Raw genomic sequence first — 15773 nt, 5'->3', positions numbered from 1 at the left:
ATGTCATAATAATAACAATGAAAAAAGAGGTTAGATTGGTTTTATTTTACCTGGGATTTCCCTGCTTCTTTCCACATTTCAGGATTTAGCATATTCCCTCAAAACATAATAAATTTCTATTCTGTAGCTTAAGGGATCCATCAGTTAAAATGTTAGTCTTTCATCTTTATTACCCTCCCATTAAAATGAAAGAAACCGGGACACACTTCAGTTTAGAAGAAGCAATTTAGTTGGTAATGTCCTTACTACTCAAGTCTTTACAAAGAGAGAAAGTGCATTATTGCTTATATTTCACACATCTATCTGCATAAGAAGCAACTAAAGCTTTCAGACACATACGATATTAAATTTAATAATATTCTTTGATTAGATTATTTTATTACAACATTTTTCCATTACTAGTCATTTCCCGTACACATTTACATTCATAAAACCTGCAGGTTTCTCTTTGTTTGTATGTGTTTATATGTATTCATAAAGCAAGGAAAAGATTTTCTGGTTTGCTACAGCTGTTAGATTCGAAAAGAACAGATTAATAACTAGCCACCACGTAGGACTAGGTTTTCTTGTACACTGCACCAGTAACCCTTTGCTATAATGAGGACACAAAGAGGCTCACATCAGGCTGCTCCTCTTCTTCATAACTCAAAAGCGTCACAGTGGCAATAGCCTCTAGTGCTATTTGTCTTTAGTGCAGTTGTGACACTTCGGCATGATCCATAATTTGGCAGCTATTTACCGTGACATTTCCCTTCAGTGCAGCCATAACATTCAGTGAAGCCATTATTTGGTTCCATTTACCATATAAATTGTATTGTCGTGCATGCATGCTAGCAGCTACATTAGGTACCTGAAAATGAGTAAATCTTGTAAAATAGATACTAACAGCTATTCAGCAGAGAAATTTCTTTACTCTTTAGACAGAAGTAGGAATATATATAATATCTGCAAACTTTTCCTTGAGAGATTGTAATTATCTGTATTTACATGACACAGCAGTTACTCATATCCACTTACTAAATATACACTTTATGTGTATATACGTTACACACATTTGCACGCATACAAACATACAGCAAACTATTGCTTGGTAGAAACCCAACTTAATTCAAAAAGGTATTAGGAGAATCCAGCATAGCAATTAAGTAGGAAGCATATCTGTAAAATGTGCTGAGGGTTGCAAGCCAGGAGAGAGCGAGTGAGTACGTGTGTGTCCGTGTGCGCGTGCGTATGCACACATGTGACAGACTCAGGAAAAAAGCCAGCTCTTCATCTAGTTCTTTGTTGTTTTTCCATGGAAGCATATGTGTGTAGGGAAGGGAAATTCAGTTATTAGCCTCAGCAAACAATGTCAGATTCCTCTGTAGCAAATTCATTTAGAAAGGTAAAATTAGGATGTAGTGCTAGCAACCACATCTCAATGAGCTGCTATTATTAATAGTATTATTATTTAAATCCCTGCTCTCTACATATAGTATACTTAGTACTTCCAAGGCAAATGTATTATTATTTTTAATCATTTAAGTCCCCACTGTGCACACAGCTCTTAATACACCTTTTTTGCAAGCATATTAAGTGTATTGTTATTAATCCCTTGCTGTGACTCTACAGTATTTCTTTTCCTTGTATGTTCAATGTCCTATCATCATTTAAACCTCTCAGTGTGTGCATGCCATATACATTTTCCTAGCCATCTAATATTTAAACATTATTTAAATCCATCATAGCTTACTTATTCAAAGTCAGCCCTGCTCTCACAACTGTAAGTTTGCAGAATATATTTTTAAATAAAGAGAAGTTGAGTTTTTTCACACTTGCTGCAAGCCAAAATTTATTATGAAACTCATCAAAATGGCTTTATCTGCATGTTTAAGAAATACTTTTCACCCTCTCTCCATTGATAACGCTCTCTTTCAGCAATTTAAAGGATAAAAGTCATATCTTTAAAAACAAAAATTACTTCTTCATTCCATATTCATTCATGGAAGAGTTGTCATGTTGATCCTGAGCTACCCCTTCAGCTTAACACAGACATTTGACAAAAAAAACCAATCCCAGTGACCATAGCCTGACCTAAACACCAAAAGGGCTATGAAATTTGAACATTGGCTATCCAAGTTATGCATATAACAAATGTAAACCTTTTATTAATTCTGTGATCAGTATGAAAGTGCTAAACAACAATCTGAAGCCCAAATTAAAATGAACAACATGTCATATCTGAATATATATGTGTGAAACTTCCAAAGGTTCCTCTCTTCTTGTATTTTGATTAGTGAAGAAACCTGGGGCAGTTGCATTATGCAATGTTATATACAAAGTAACATACTAAAAAGAAAGTAGAATGTATGTCCAGACAGAATCCTGTTACGGGAAGATTTTTTAATGACAAAAACATATGGAATTCACTGCCTCAGAAACACCAAATCTACTGAACTGACAAGTGATCAACACATCTGAAAATTGGGCCACTTGGACGGGTTTTGGCATTTGACTGCAGGAATTTAATTTGAAAAAATTGTTACTCATGCAACTCTTCTGTATGTATCACAGATGAAACCAATTGTATTTTTTTTTATTTGCAACAGTACATCCCAAACAACATTGTTTTTTCAAGATGAATTTATTGACCAAGGACTTCACCTTATCCCTGAACAAGAAAAGACATCACATGCCTAGGAATAAAATGCTGAGAACTTTGCATGCTATGTATAGTACTTGACTGTTTGTATCTCTCTAGCATTCAGCTGGAAGGCTGATATACCTTTCTAATTATGCAAAACACAATATTGGTATTATCAGGGATGAAAGAGGAATTACGTTTCTAACAGCACAACTTACTTAAAACAAAACCCATGGTGGTTTGATGCTCACCTTGAGTAAAAGAGAAAAATGGTAACAAAGACTCAATCCATTCTGCCTTTCCCCAAAATCCACCAAAGTGAGACTAAACCTAGTAGTCAGTCATGGCTCAAGAAAGGGACAGTTCTCCATTGTACACAACTCTTTATGATTCTAATGACATATGTACTAAAAACATTGAGAACGCACTAAATCAAAATTAAAAATATTTCCCTGTCTGCACTACTGAATAAAATGTATGTTTTCCTATGTTACAATCAAAAATGTTGTGTACAGTCAGTCCTGAATAATGCCCTAAAATTAAGTTTACCCTGGATTTTTTCCTTCAAGTCCTAGACATTATCAGTCTATCATTATGTTTATTATGAGGCGTATGTTGTTAGGAAATTTCCATCTCTCCAACAGCATACAAATGAATGTAATTTCAAAAGATGTGGCAAAATTGGCCTTTAAGATCTTAAAAGTTTTCTATGGAAAAAAAGATGTAGAGCAAGCAGTTTCAAGTATTTTATTGTTCTGGAAAATATTACGCTTCTAGCTGGAATTCCCACTGTATGTACCATTAATACTATCCACTAGGTGAGGAAGAATTTTTGAAACTTTACAAAACCCTTTAACTGCACCCACTAGAAAATCTATGGCTGAGCATCAGTGCATGTACCAGGTATTGTGACTATATATTTAAAATGGTCCTGCTGTTTGTAACAGGGCTTCTGCACATGCAGTGTTTGGTAAAAGTAGAACTAGCGGCCTGATTATGGGAAGTCCCTTCAAGAATGATCAGTCAAATAACTCTGCAAAACAGAATATCTGAAAAAGAGCTAGTCAGCAAGAAACATATAAATATGAATAAATGCCACAAATATTTAAATAGCTTTTAAAACTTTATTTAATCTTCAAAAAATATACAGGGCCTGAACACACATGAACATGGCTCAAAATCCCACTCCAATAATCTTTAAATATGGACTAAAGGGGAGACTGGACAATAAACAGAAATAGTGGAAAATGAGCAGGCAACAAAATGAGACTATATTGCAACTTGTAGTTAAAGATTTAAAAGAAAATTGCACAGCTGTTTATAATTACAAAATACAGGATTAAAAAAAGAAAGTCAAGTTGCTTAATATTACTGACATATCAGAATTGGAGGATAAATTTCCCTGTGTAACCAGTCAAGGAATATTACTATGATCCATGATGCAACTGAATTATGATTATCATGTTTGTGACAGAAAATCAAGAGCATTTTTTTCCCAGAAACTTCAAAAGATTAATAGAGCAGCCCAAAGATACAACTCTTTACTTATTCTTGTTCTAACAATTTTATTTTTAAATCAGGGAATCAAAATTGCTGAAAGATTTTTTTCTGAGCTGAACTACATATGAAGTCTTATCAAATCAGGCTGACAGACTAAATCTGCCTCTGCATCAAGACTTATTCTGTCAAGAACAATGTTCTTGTCTCACGCTAACCTAAGTGACAGTATCAAACACAGGCCCATTATGTCCCTGCTACAGCCACTGATTTAAACACTTTTAAGAAAATAAAAACAAACAAAAACCCAAAACCAAAAAAAAAACCACCCAACAAACAAAACCCCGCCAACAAACCCACCCCTTTTTATTAACACTTTAATGCTGCTTTTTAATATAATATCCATCACTAAGCTTAAAAAAAGAAATTGTTTCTAGTAAATCTGAGGCATAAAGTGCCTATTTTCTCTCTTCTGATTTATATCATTGTTCTGTTTTTACAGCTTACTGTTGACAGAGTGAGGTAATTCAACTACAATTTTTCCAATGTTTTTTCCCATGTACATGTAATCTACAGCACGGAATACAGATTCCAAGCCAGTAAACTTGCCCTCCGGAGACATGTCTCCAAAGTCCACCTCACAAACCAGGTCTCCTCTTTCATACATCTTGAGCAAATGCTGCAGAGCCATTTTGTAGTCAGAAAGGTAATGGTTCAAGAAGAAACCCCGGACGCTGGCAGACTTCTTCAATAGTTTTGCTGGCAATAACTCTGCTTTAATGGGCTGGAGGCCAGTAGGGTTTTGGTAGCCAGCGATAAACCCAATGACTATCAGGCGCCCTTTGATAGCCAAGGCATTGAGAGCCAAGTCGAACATCTTTCCCCCAACAGATTCATACACCACATCCACACCTTCGGGGTAGTCCTTCCTAAGCACAGATTCGACATTTTCAGTTTTATAGTTGATCGTACGGTCACAGCCAATGGATTTCAGAAAGCCACCCTTTTCATCACTGGAGCAGGTTCCAATTACATGGCATTTTGCCTTCTTTGCAAGCTGCACAGCGAACTGGCCTGTTCCTCCAGCCGCCGCTGTCACCAGAACCTTCTTGCCTTCAGACAGGTCTCCCAGCTCTTTCAAACTGAGGTATGCAGTTGCACCACTTACCATTAAAGTGAGAAACTCGGGTTTGACTGAGGGTAGAGGGACTGCTTGTCTGGCAGGCACAACTGTGTATTCAGCAAAGGAACCTGCTTTCACGTAGGCCACAGCTTGACCCACTGTGTAATCTGCACTAGCACTGAGTCCTAATGCTACCACATCACCGACACCTTCAAAGCCTATATCAAAGGGGGGTTTAACTGAGGCGTCATATCGACCAGCTGAGTAGTTTATATCAGATGCATTAATGCCGACAAATCTAGAAGAAAACAAAAATGTATTAACGAGATTTACTCCTTTACCAAGTCTTCATTGTATGAGAAACCTTCAATCCAAATTTGTGGGACAAGTACAAGATTTGCTGCGATTATCTATATATTTGAATAATGAGTACACTCCAAAGACTGCTTTCATCAGACTTCCGTAGTTTCCATTCTGTTATTCTAGAATTACAGACAAATTTTCTAAACAAAAAGAAACAACAAAAAGCTGTAAAAAGTAAAACCCAAGCCCGAAACAAAACAAAAAAAATTCTTTATGTTTTCCTTAGGTCCACTTGACCAAGCTAAACAAGCTGAAAATAAATCTCTAAAAGATTAAAGCATGAAAATTAATTGACCACTTCATACAAGATGTGAAAAAACTGAAGAATAAAACATGCAGAGCGGTAAATATGTGGATTCTGGCAACAAATTTACATTTTTGAATATAATAATACTGTTAATGACTAATGATCATATTAACTATCGATGTCATTTGCAAGGTCATGTTACTGTAGGCAAGTACTTTTTAATTGATGGAGTCACTACAGCAAATTTGCCTTTTGATGTAGCTAATGTCAATGTTAAAATATTTTTCTTTATATAAATTACTTGCAACACATCAAAACAACCTTGCACAGAAGGAGTAAAATTGTAAAACTGAAAATCAAGTCCTACTGACCTCTAACAGGTGAAAATGGATGGTAATTATTTATTTATTATTTTTTTTAAGAGAAAGATCGAGACATTCTCACAACTTGATTAAGCACTAGGAGATAATATCTAAAACAAAGTTATGATCTAGCTCAAATGCAAAGACTGTTTATTTTTTTTTAAGTAACAGTATCTTTCCACAGGCAAAAGAAGAGAGACTGGGGGAGGTTCTAACTGGAAAATGTAAAAAAGAAACACATGAAACAGCAAGTGCCAGGACTGTTACTACGCGTGGATGTGACAACCCAAAAGGTGTACTTGACACCATGAAAAAGCTGCAGAAGTAGGCAAACAGTGCACTTTTAATTGTTGCAGTTAGCAACAAGCTCAACTCGTATGTGCGTGTACTTTTAAATTGCTTGCACACAGAGCGAGGAGAACTAAAACCGCTTTGCTCCTTTTGATTTCCTTCATTCTTTACAGCATGGGGAGCTTCAAACTTTCACCAACGTTATGTATAAAAAGACTCGTAAGCATAAACATATCCATGCAAAAAATAGGTAAAAGTGACTGTAGCTCTTGGTATTCCCGCCTTTAACTCGCTGCTCTGCCGCAACAACAAATGCCTACGTCTTGTTCGCAGATACAAAAAATCTTCTATTATCCCGCTTTAAGATGACTCCCGTACAGGAGTGCTAAAAGATGTACAAAAACTGGTAACGGAGTCGCAGCTTCCGAGGTAAACCGTGTCCCTCGGGCGCCAGGCGAGACGTGCCGGCGCTGCACCAGCCTCCTCCCGCTCTTACACCCCAGCTTCTGGGGAGGGGAGCGGAGGGTGAGAGCCCGCTGGGGAGCTGTGCTCGCCCCCTCACCGGCCTCACGGCTTCGCCCAGCCGGGGCTCTCGGTAGCTGCGAGGCCAGCCCGGGGCGCCCGCTCTGCCCCCGACCCCAACCCGCAAGGGAGGTCCGGGCTCCCCGCTGGGCTCAGCCTCCCCGCTCACGCTGCCGGCGCGCGTCCGCCTTGGCAGGACGCGGAGCAGCCGTGCCGCCGGCTGGGGCAGCGCACCCCGAGAAGGGCAGGCAGCGCAGCGACAGGAGAACAAGTCCCCGTCTCTCCAAGACCTTCCCCTTCTCGGCGCTGCACGGCGGCGGCCGGAGCACAAAGGCAGGTAGAACAAACACTCTGAGGACAAAAACTTCGCGTGCGGGGAAGGGGCAAGTCGTGCGGGGGCCAGCCGCCTGCCGAGCAGGGCTCCAGCACACGCACGGCTGCTTTTGTTCTGCACCGGAGAGGGTGCGAACCTTCTCCGCCCGGGCCGCACCGCAACTTGTGCGTGCGGCTGCGGGGGCCGCGGCGCAACTTGGTGCTGCCCGGCCGCTCCGGGCAGGGGATGCGGGATCTCCGCGGGGCTGGAGCGGCCGGGCACGGGATGCCGGCGACAGGGCAAGAACGGACAAAGCCGTGTGCGCTGCCCCGCTGCGCGGGGGGCTCGTCCCCATCGCCCGCCCGCCCCCCGCAGTCACGCGTGCACACACACACAGACACACAGACACGCGCGTACACGCAGCCGCTCCCTCCCCGTCTCTGCGGGGCTGCTGGGCCACGGGAAATGATCCTCCCTGGGCTTCTGGGTTCACCATTATTAATCAACACAGCCTGCCGTCTAGCCCTCCCCCGCTATTTTTTTTTAACCTCCTTTTTATTGTGTGCAAACTCAAAACTCCTGGTCGCATTGCATGGGCTTCCCCCCCCCCCCCGCCCCCCCCCCCCCCCTTTTTTTTTTTAACAAGATTGTTTAGTCTCTTAGATTCCTTGCACATTAAAACGATCATACGCACCGTCTGGATTAAAACATACTGTCTAATTTGCCTTGTCATTCCAGCTGACAGAAGTGAGGTGCTAGGATGTGCCTGCAGTTTCACGTATTATTTTGATTTTAAAAGTAGGAAAACGTATGAATTACAAGTTGAAGATCAGTTTACTAACTTCTGAGACTGAGGAGAGGAGAGAGCACAGAGGTAACAATTACTTGAGGTGCTAGTGGGTTTTAAAAGCCCTTCCAGATCTTTTTTCATTGCCTTCATTTACTTTCTTACTTTAAATCTATTTTTTAATTTCGAAGTTTCTAGTTGAGTTTTGCCCCTTACATTTCAAGATGCAAACCTGAGGGCGGGGGGGGGGGGGGGGGGCGGGGAGTGTGTGAAAAACCCTTGAGATTGGCTTTTCTCAAAATAATTATGCACATTGAGTCACTCGTTTTATTTATACTCAACAGTGTTGAAACCCCTCGAACTGTTTATTATAGAAAACAGGAGGACACTGCCGAGGGGAAGAAATGCTGCTTTTCGTACCACAACAAAGAGTGAGACACCGAAAACCAGCATCACAGCCTTAAACACAGACAAAACAAAAGTCATCCAAACCAGTACTACACAAGAAAAACATTATATAGACCAAACACTCAGTAGGAATAGCCCTCCACTTTTCCCACTGTGATGCCTTTAGTCCCCGGTTCAAAAAAAGAAACTTTTTCAACCCCTCTTACTCCCTTTTCTATAAACTTTGTTCCCATCTTCCAGCCCAAGAGTAAATTCTTACAGGTATTTTGGCAATGAAATGTGCCACTTCATCAAGAAAATCTTGAAAATCCCCCAACAACTTTAAGAAGGACCAAACCTTCACAGCCTTTGGGCCCTTCTCCTGCAATAAAATGGGAAACCCTTCCTTCCGAACCCGTCCCTCTTTCCCTCCCGGAAAACAGGACAAACGGACATATGAAACTTAAATGGCTTCATTAAGGATTTATCACCTTTCCCCCCCTTCCTCTCCCACACAGAATCACAGTAAAAAAACCTGCTTAAATTAATTCCTAGCTTTGAAGGATCTTTGAATGAAAGATGGGTTATTTTTTTTTCTGTATAAAAAAAAGTAGAAATAAGAGTTGCTGGCATAGCTCTCTACAGGAGAAGAAAGTTCCCCCCTAACTGCATCTTATTTTAAAATATCTATCCACACACAGATTTTAATTTCCTATTCCCATAAATCCCAAACCAGATTTTATTGTGGTGAATGAGGATTGTTTTGTATGAAAAGCTCAAAGCAATTAATACTATTCATGGGCGTGACTGGGACTAAAATGAACAAATCTGCAAAAGCCCTCTTGGAACGCAAGTCTTTTATTGTTTTGTTTTTAATTGTATGTTTCTACCTATTAGAAAATGTATAGTGGTATTTGAGCTTAGTTGTTTGTTTTTTTAAAAAACTAAATAGAGTCAGGAACTCATCCTTTCGGGATGGGATAGTCCTTCTCCCGAGTGACAAGAGAGGAGGAAACATTCAGAACTTGCTTCCTGCTGCAGCTTGTATATAGCAAATGTTTTTTAGAAACATGATTTTGTGTCTCCTGTGATATTCTTCAGAAAAGAATAGTAAAGAGAGAAGAAATGCCACAAAGAATACAAAATGCATGAACTCTACATCTAGACTTCATCACTCACCTCTTCCTCCCCTTCATCCCCACTCATGCATGTGTACCAGTACAGGAACACGTGTGTAACAGGATGATGTGTTAAAGCCCAGCAACTGCCTGCCTGAAACTGTGGACCAACTCCCGCCTTTATCGTGGTACAAGCCCTTTTACCATGAAGTGTGCATGTCCCACGAGTACCCAGGGAGCCCACCCAGTACAGGGAGGGAGGAGAGGGAGAAGGGAAGAGTTACATTGGAAGATGTTAGGAAAAAAAAAAAAAGGAATAAATTTTAAAAATTTACAGGAGGGCGGGCGGGGGGTGGGATGAGAAAGACTCCAAGTGCATGTGTGGGGGGGAGGGGATTTGAGAAACAAGGATGTTGCTCTGCCTTGCATTACTAGAGTAGAGTACTTGATACTTGTATCTCAAGTCTTTAGACCTCTTCTGCAGAAAGGAATTTAACTCCAGCCGGATGGCTGTTTTCACGCCATTACTGTTTCAGTCATCAGTGGATGCAGCAACACAGTATTTTAGACTTTTGAGGTTTGGAGGGAATTTTGGTCTCAGAAATCCTAGTGGGAGATGTCAGCATCGAATTAAAGTGCCACTGCAGCTTTCTCGTCAGCTCCTGGAGGAGTCCTTGTTCTTTCTCCTTACCCCTTCTTCAGCCTGTATTTGTGTGTTACATATGGACACATACATGTACGTCACACATACGCGCACAGTCACACACTGCCTTAGTAGAACTTGCAGCATTGTTCTCAAGCCAACTTAGTGTGGCTTAACATCTTTAAGCTCCCACGGCGAATATGGCAAGCTATGTGTTACTACGATTTCCTTGCTTGACAAGAAGCTGAGAGCGCTGCTCTCTCCCATGCCAGCCACGCAGTCTGCTCCAAAGTTCGCGGAGTTTCGGATTCCCCTCGTGAGCAGAGAAACCTCTCAGCTTTAAAACGTTTAGTTTTAGCGCAAGGAACGGCGGCGTCCAGGAAGGAGACACCGAGAACAAACAGGTTTTATGGAGACAGCTGTGGGGGAAGGCACATTTTGTCCTCGGAGTCTTCATTTCATGGTGAGCTGGGTCGGCCCGCTCACCACGCTAGGCGTGGGATTTACGGTGTATTATGCTAAGCAAAATGTCACGTCCTCACTCTTCGCCCGACCCGGCTCCTCTCTAAAAGACGCCAACAACCGCGGGCCCGCGTCCTGCGAGGGAGGCCGAGGGCTGCCCTGCCCCCTCCGCGCCGCCCGTGCTTGGCGCGCAGACTTGGGGGTGGTGCCAGGGCTGCCCGGGCGGCGGGCCTGGCCCGCGGCCTCCCCGGTGAGTCACGCCTGCACGGGGGCGAGGCCGGAGAGCGCCGTGCGGGGCAGCGGGGCCGCGCCGAGGACACAGCGGCCGGGCCAGGCCCGCCCGCGCACCGCGATGCCGGGGCGCTGTGCAGCAGCGTCCCCGGGGGGCCTTGTGCGGGTGCGCCGGGGAGACGCTCACGCCCCGGGCACTACGTGCGTGTAACGAGCCCGGGCAGGGCCCAGGGAGGGGCCCTGCGAGCGTTTCCCGCCGTCTCACTCCCTGCTCGGCACTCACCGAACGTAACACTCGCCTTTCCGTCCCCCAACCCCCCTTGGCACCGGGGCCCTGGGGTGCTTCTCTTCCTTCGGGTAGGCGCACGCCGAGAGCAGCGCGCACAGGCAGACAAACACAAACACCCCCGCCACAGGAGGAGGAGGAGGAGGAAGTGTCACCCCCACACACGTGGACAGGGCGACAGGGCCGTAGCACCAGCCGTTCAAAACAACACCACCAATAAAATGAAATTAACAGTCGCCAGATGGCGGCTGGTACAACTTTGGAGCCGGTCTCCGAAGTGAGGGAGCATTTTGGAGAGGGCAGGCCATAAGGTGCCAGGAGGCGGCGGAGGCCGCGGGGCCGGGGCGCGGGGGACGGGCGGGAGCTCACCTGTTCCTGACCAGGAGGTCTCCGTCTCCCGGGAGTGGCACGGGCGAGTCCTGCTGCAGGGTGACCGCTTCCCTGAAGTTTTGGCTCAGCTTAGTCACCACCAGCTTCTTCATGGAGCTGGGGATGGACGAGCCCTGGAAATCCAGAAAGTGACGGGAGTAGGACATGTCCAGGATGGGCCGCGACCAGCTGCCACCGAAGTAGGACCAGGCGGGAGCCGCCGCGGCGCAGGTCGGCTGCTGCCACCACCACCACCGCGCTGCCCGGGAGCTCAGCAAAGCGCTGCTTTTCGCGCTAAAACTCATGCCCTGCCTCGGCTCTCCTCTCCCGCCCTGCTCGGGAGAGCTCCGGCTCGGGATTCTCCAGGCAGCTCGCAGGACGCGCCGGCAGGAGAAACTCCCCGCTCGCAGCTATGTGTGTACGTAAACAGAGCCCCCGTGCAGCAGGCTCTCCCTCCCCTCCCCGCCGGCCCCTCCGCCGCACGGAGACGCCGCCGGAGGAGCAGCGGCAAGATGGTCCCCCTGCAGCAGCCGCTCGTCTTCTGCCGCCGTGGGCACTACCGAGGGGCGAGGCCGGCCCGCTCCTGCGGCCGTCCGTCCCGCCAGTGCCTGCCCCTGCCTGCCTGCTCTGCCTGCCTGGCAGGTGTGCAGCGGGCCGGATTGTCTCCTAAAGGTCGTGGTGGTGGTGGCTTTTAGTTTGCACCCTGCCTCTGACTAAGGGGTTTAAAAACAGGGGAGGGGGAGAGGGGGGGAAGACAGACGGACAGAGAGAAACGCCTCGGATTACCCCCCCCTGCCCCCTTCTTTAGTTTACAAAAAGAGGTATCTTCCTCCAAAAAAAGAAAAAAAAAAAAAGGAGGAATAAAAAAAAAAAAAAAGCAGGAAGAAAGCACAGTAAATTATCGGCGGGGAAAGGTTAGAGAAGTGGGGAGAAGTTGCAGCTAATCTCCTAATGTTGTTATTAGCCGCCGCCGAGGAGCCGCTGCCCGCGGGCGGACGCTCCGCCCCTTCCGTGCGAAACGTTTCACTTCCTCGCAAGGTGCTACGAATCAACCCCGAGACGGCGGCGGCGGCTCCGCGCCTGCCGCGGGAGGGGATTTAAACGGGCGAAGCTCTTCCCGCCGTCGCCGTCCTGCCGGGAGGGGAAGGGTAACAGGCTGCTGTCGGTTTGCTTGGGTCTCAGGGGTTTCCCCCGCTCCCTGATACTGCCAGAAAAATCTTACCCTCCTTTCCCCCCTTGCTTCTTTCTTTCTTCTTAAAAAAAAAAGAAATAGTCACCTCTCGCTGTAGATTACTTTTGGGTGAGGGAACCTGCGCAGGGAAGCAACTGGGTCAAGGGCCCGAAGTCAATGTTGTGATAGAGTCGCTGGTCCCAACTTGGTACAACTGCGTGGAGAGAGGCAGTGTTATAGAGATGTTGCACTGGTGTCGCGTGTAGTTCCCAGAATTAACTCCATCCTACCAGTATAAACAGCTCAATGCTTAATTGTGCAGTAGTAAAAAGAAAGAAAATCCCCTTCAGCCCGAAAAAGAACAAAACTGCAGTTCCAAATGTTTTCCTTTAGGAATCAGCTGGGTAGTTTTTATTTGCTTTCTTGACTTAAAAAAAAAAGAAAGGGAAGAACCCTTCTGTTCTCGCAGCTAACATTATATAAATCCCCAGACACATACTGTGCAAAATGTATTAGCAGTATGTTTCATATGCTGCAGTTCTCGCTCTGCAATCTGTTGGTATTTTAAAGTAAGGATGAACTGTAATCTCCCATAAATCATTTTTAATTCAATGCCGGGTAGACGTGTGCCACGGCGAAGTATCATCTCCTGCCTGCCTCTTTTTTTTTCTCTTTTTAAGTTTGCTGGAGGAAGACCTCTGCTGAAGTTAAATCAGCACATGCGTCTTGCACAGCACTTTAGCAAGTGGATTATAATAACAACCCCCTCAACGCGTGTCTCACATGAGGAATCTTTTATGCCGTGCTGTATTAAGACTTCTTTTTTTTTCTTTTTTTTTTTTGTCATATTGTTTAGCTCTGGGAAAGGGAAAAAAATGAAAACAAAGCAATTAAAAAGATTGACAGGTATGGGTTTGTGTGAGACCTATTTGTAATTGTCAGGGTGACGTGGGCAAGAGGAGGAGGAGTAACAAACTGAAGCAGGAAAAGCAGCTCGATGTGTCTGTCTATCAGTTGAGACTGTCTGAGAGCCCTGGGATCCGAATGTGTGTTATATTTCAGTGAAAAGAGAAGAGAGGGAGAGTGGATCTCTTTCTCTCCCAGGAGTTTAGGGGGGGGGGGACAGTTCACGTTAATCTGTCCCACTCAGTGAATGTCTTTTCTTCCTCCCCCCCTCCCTCTCTGCACACACTCTCCGGGGTTTTTCTTGGTTTTGGCAAATTTTTTTGTGTGTGTGTGTGTGTTGTTTTTTTTTTTTTTTTTTTCTTCTGTTGCAGATCAAGATCAGCCAAAAAATATCCATGATAAAAAATGTGTTTGCATTATATCTAGTAGCAGAAGAAGCTTCGATTTGTGGAAGAGAAAAAAAAGGGAGAGCAAGAGAGAAAAGTAGTCCTCTCCGGTGGTGACACTGTTTGATCTGTGACTGTTTGGAAGGTGGAGGAGTGACTGACATTTCCCATCCGGTGTATATGTATGTATGGGGGCTTTACTCCTTTTTATGATTTGCTTCCTTGCTCTTAGACTAAGTGCTGGGAGGAGAAGGAGAGACTGGATCGACCTCGTTTTTTGCACAATGAACAAACTATTACCAACGCAATAAAAAACCAAACAAACAAAAAACCCCCCAACAACAGCAACAACAACACACAAATCCACGAGCTTGAAACAAGCCAGCGAGCGAGCGAGAAAGTTGCGCTTTGAGACTCTTTGATCTCGGAGAAAGCCTGAGAGGGGGGGAGTGACTGAATTTACCGTCTCATCGCCGCCGCTTGCTCGGCTCTCCACCGCGAAGAAGGAGGAGAAGACGAAGAAGTGATTAAGGAAAGGAGGGGGAGAAAGGGAGAAAGGAAAAGGAGGAGAAAAAAAAAGGAACGAAAGAAAGAGAATGGATTTGGGCTACAGATTGAACTGATCAAATCTTATTTATTTTGCACATCTCCACTGGCATCTTCCCTGCTGCTGCTGCTGCCGAGAGGACTGAAGAGCTTTGTCTTATAAGGAACTTAAAAGAGAGAGAAAGAGAGAGAGAGTGTGTGAGAGAGAGAGAGGGAGGAAAAATTAACCTTGTAAATGAAAACATTTCCTAAGCAAGTTTTTGGAGTGGCGGCGGAAATTGGCATCCCTGTCACCAGTCTGTGGCTTGCCTCATCCCACACCCCACCTTCCCCCCCGCCCCGCGCACCCCGCTCGCCGCGCCGGGAGCTGACCCGGGGGGGGAACCCGGACCGGGCGAGAGGAGAAACCGACCAAACTTTTTCTCCTTCCTCCCCCCCCCCTCCTCCTTCCTCCTCCTCTCCCTCTCTCCCATTCCTCCCCACCCTCCCTCTCGCTCTTCCTAGGCAGAATTAGAAGTTGAATCCGCTTTCTTTTCTCCTTCCTCCCCCTCCCTCCTTCCCTCCCTCCCTCCTTCCCCCCCCCCACCCCCCATATTTTATTTTTTTTTATTTGTGTGTGTGCGTGCGCGGGTGTGTGTTTGTTTCTGCATGAAAAGAGGGGGATCGGAAGAGGAGTCCTGCGCGGAAACTCTGCGGCGGCGGGCGGCGAGGCGGCGGCGGCGGCGGCAGCAATGCCGCGGAGAAAGCAGCAGGCACCCCGGCGCTCCGCAGGTAACACCCTCCGCCTCCCGCGCTGGGGTGCCGCGGGCACGGCAGGGGAGGGGTTAACCCGCCGGGAAGCATCGCCGCGGGGGGAGCGGTTCCTCCAGCCCTGCCGCAGATTTAAAACACCCCGGGTGGCTGCCTCCGGGGGTTTGGGGTTTGGGGCGGAGGGGGGGGGAGAGACGGGGAGGGGGGGAGCAGCACCTTGGTGGGGAAGAGACAGGGGCTGTAGTTTGTACTTCTTTGTACGCGGGAGCTGGAGGGATCGGCGTAGTTCCTGAGGTGTGTCACGCCGAGCCTGACAGCCTCCATCCTCTCCGCCGTTGCCAACACGTTTAAAACTAGAAACTTCATTTTGTTGCAGTCCTGTAATCTCCG

At 45.6% G+C, this 15773-nt stretch overlaps 2 protein-coding genes across 2 annotated transcripts in view; one reads left to right on the top strand and one right to left on the bottom strand.

The window, feature by feature from the left end:
* Window positions 1-3712: 3712 nt before the first annotated feature.
* On the bottom strand, window positions 3713-12618 carry PTGR3 (prostaglandin reductase 3). The gene is made up of 2 exons (XM_082295183.1): window positions 11625-12618; window positions 3713-5541 (listed from the first exon to the last, which is right to left on the bottom strand). The coding sequence occupies exons 1-2, from the start codon at window positions 11927-11929 to the stop codon at window positions 4617-4619; spliced, it is 1230 nt and encodes a 409-aa protein (XP_082151309.1). The 5' UTR covers window positions 11930-12618; the 3' UTR covers window positions 3713-4616.
* Window positions 12619-15275: 2657 nt separating this feature from the next.
* The window catches only part of TSHZ1 (teashirt zinc finger homeobox 1), a gene marked incomplete at both ends in the record, with an annotated part of 53747 nt that continues 53249 nt past the window's right edge, over window positions 15276-15773 (top strand). The window contains one exon of the mRNA XM_082285575.1: window positions 15276-15404. Within this exon, the coding sequence (XP_082141701.1) occupies window positions 15365-15404 (40 nt within the window). The remainder of the gene's footprint in view (window positions 15405-15773) is intronic.

Source organism: Coloeus monedula, assembly GCF_965178545.1.
Source record: "Coloeus monedula genome assembly, chromosome: 1".
Lineage (NCBI taxonomy): Eukaryota > Metazoa > Chordata > Aves > Passeriformes > Corvidae > Coloeus > Coloeus monedula.
The sequence above is the reverse complement of the archived record's forward strand: the minus strand, read 5'-3'. Positions and strand labels throughout refer to the sequence as shown.